The 2,929-nt window shown below is 34.9% G+C and overlaps 1 protein-coding gene across 1 annotated transcript; it reads left to right on the forward strand.

Annotated features, from left to right (window-relative positions):
- The first annotated feature begins 1,538 nt into the window (after positions 1 to 1,538).
- On the forward strand, positions 1,539 to 2,474 carry LOC123075372 (uncharacterized). Its single transcript, XM_044497996.1, has 2 exons — positions 1,539 to 1,634; positions 1,829 to 2,474. Exons 1-2 carry the CDS (start codon positions 1,571 to 1,573, stop codon positions 2,089 to 2,091), a joined length of 327 nt encoding a protein of 108 aa, XP_044353931.1. The 5' UTR covers positions 1,539 to 1,570; the 3' UTR covers positions 2,092 to 2,474.
- Positions 2,475 to 2,929: the final 455 nt, after the last annotated feature.

The raw sequence follows: 2,929 nt of genomic DNA on the forward strand, positions 1-2,929 counted from the left end.
TGTATCCCCCCCCCCAAAGATCTTCTGCTAGCTCCACCACTGTTCTTTTGTGCTCACATGTTGCATGTAACTTGTGATATACTAGTGTTTTCAGTTCCCTCCCACATCTCAAACACGAAAACATGATTGCTCCCACAACTCAAACATGATACAAATGGAGAGGCCTTTAATTTTGCGGCATTCCTATTCAAAGCTGCTTATATGTAATCAAGCATGTTATCGGAGCTCATCATAATTGTGCTGAAGTTGGTCATCACTTAGTTGTGGAGCAAAATGCGTGTCGAACTGTATAAGAAATTAACTTATGATTTCATAATATCCGTATTACACATGAATATAAATAATATGGTTCAATAACCATTGAAAACATTATGCTAAATTGCGTACCACCTATGAGGGAACTATATTTAATTTGCTTTACTTTGTGGAAATTTAATTATTGCGCTATCACCAAAACAACATAATATTAATGACCAAAATGTGTTATTTGTATGGACCTTAGACCAATACATAGAGTTTAATCTCTTTTTTGCGGGAAACATAAGTTTAATCTAAGATCACAAGATAGCCAATGTTTTTATGTGATTCTATATCAGGACATGTGATTAAAAATCTTGTTCGTATTGCATTTACAGTTAGAAAAATTTATTGTTGTGGTCCAAGTAGTAATGTGGGTTCACTGAAGCATTGTTAAGATGATGTATCTGTTATAGTAAGGCTCCATTAGACGAATGATCAGATGGTGTTACATACAATTATAAAGATAATATTAATGCTGAACAGATTATATGGTTTTGAGTATCTATTGATTGTGCGGGCTGTTGATATAGTAATGCTTTACTAGATCAATGAATGCATGATGTTAGGTATTGTACCACTTTCTTTATATTAACACAAAATGTTCCGATTATCATTAAATATTCACTTGGTTCAAAAACACAAGTTGCCTATATGGCATTGGAAAAGTAGATCTATACACCAGCAGTCAAATGCGAAATAGAAACACAAGTATTTGTAGTATTAAAGCACTTGCATTTATACACAAGATATAAATACATGTATATCTGACATTTTTATGCTGCGTATTTGTTAGTATTAAACCACTTGCATTTATACATGAGATAGAATTACATGTATATCTGACATTTTGATATCATGTATTTGTTGTATCTAAAATGCTTGCATTTGTACATGGGATAGAAATACCAACATGTCCAACATTTTGATACCATGTATTTGTAGTATTAAAGCTCTTTCATTTATAAACGAGACACAAATATATGTATATCTGACATTTTGATATCACGTATTGCAGTATTAAAGCACTTGAATTTATAGTGGAAATGGAAATATATGTATATCCAACATTTTGTTATCACATATTTGAAGTATTAAAGAACTTGCATTTATGAGACACGAATACTCTTATATCTGTCATTTAGATTCCTCATGATTCATCTCATACATTCAATGGAATCTCAAATGAACATCTCTATAAATAGCACAGACCGTTTCACATCAATCCTGAAGAACCACAAGCAAAGCAAAGAAAAGTTTAATCGTCTTGGCCATGGCGTTCAATAGAGCACAATTGCTTGTTGCCTTCGTTCTGGGTTTGCTCCTCATGTGCCACGGTAAGTTCAGATACTATCGTAAGATCATATATTAACTCCAATTTATACATATACATACATATATATCATAAGCTCATGGGTTACACATTTTTATGAAATTTATATATGTGTGTGCATTTGGCAAATTGATCATAGTGGTATCATGCAAGTACATGTATTAATTAAAGTTCTGGGTGTTAAACTCTCTGATGCAGGTGCGGAGGCTTTCCATCAGCTTTTCTCCTCCATGAACAAGGATTACAACCACGGATGCATGGACTGGAAGGAATGCATGAAGAGTTGCCAAAAGGGGGGGTTCGACGGCGGATTCTGCATACTCTCCAAATGCACCTGCTTCAAAAAGGGTATGCATGCACCACCACCACAACACAATGCGCCGGAGTTGGCGCCATCCGAAGGGCCATCGGAGGCAAAAGCCATGTTCGCAAGGAAAGTTTACATGGGTACGGGTAATTGATTCGGTGGCTAATTTTCGCGACTCTATAAAAATGTTATGTGTGTAAGCAACTAAGCACGAATAATTGATCGCCTGAAAATATGCAGAATTGGAGTAACGAAAGAAATGACAAGAAAGAAGACTCTTCAATCTGAGACCGTGCTTAAGTGAGTTATGGTCGGTTTTATCAAATCTGCCATGTTGTCATGGCTTTTTACATCATCAGTGTTTTGGTTATCTCTGTTACATTTACATGGATTGGGATCCCATGCTTCACTAATTGGTAGGAAACTAGCCCAACAAACTCATGCACATAATCCAACAATAAACACTGTAACATCGCAATTTTTAGAATGTTTAAAAATTATTTTCTAAAAAGCAAGGCCAAAAAATGTGTTTGTTTTATTTGGTTAAGAAAAGCTTAAATTGAGTTTTCATACATTTGTAGGATTTAGTTTGACTTAAAGTTAACCCAAATTAAGTTTTTAATTGTTTTGTACATTTTTAGTTGGGTTTTATCTTTCTCGTTTTTGACATATTAAAGTATGCTACTCAGAATTTTCTTTGGATTTTTTTGAACTTCATTTGATTTTATATTTGAGTCTTTATTCACTCTCTAGATTTATGTAAAAAGAAATTCATTTCTATTTCCTTCTCTCTTCCCTGGGCGCAACCCACATTATTTTGTCTTGTTCGAAACCAAATGGGCCTAGCCCAATCTGCATTTCTGTCTTACCAACCTCTCTCGCAGGTCAACTACCCCCTTCTATATTTTTTCCTACTTTCCCTTCCTTCCTCATGGGTCTGGCTGAATTGCCTGGCACCCAGGCAAACGCCTCTTTTCCTTACTCTTCATCTT

The sequence above is a fragment of the Triticum aestivum genome, chromosome 3D, assembly GCF_018294505.1.
Source record: "Triticum aestivum cultivar Chinese Spring chromosome 3D, IWGSC CS RefSeq v2.1, whole genome shotgun sequence".
Classification (NCBI taxonomy): Eukaryota; Viridiplantae; Streptophyta; class Magnoliopsida; order Poales; family Poaceae; genus Triticum; species Triticum aestivum.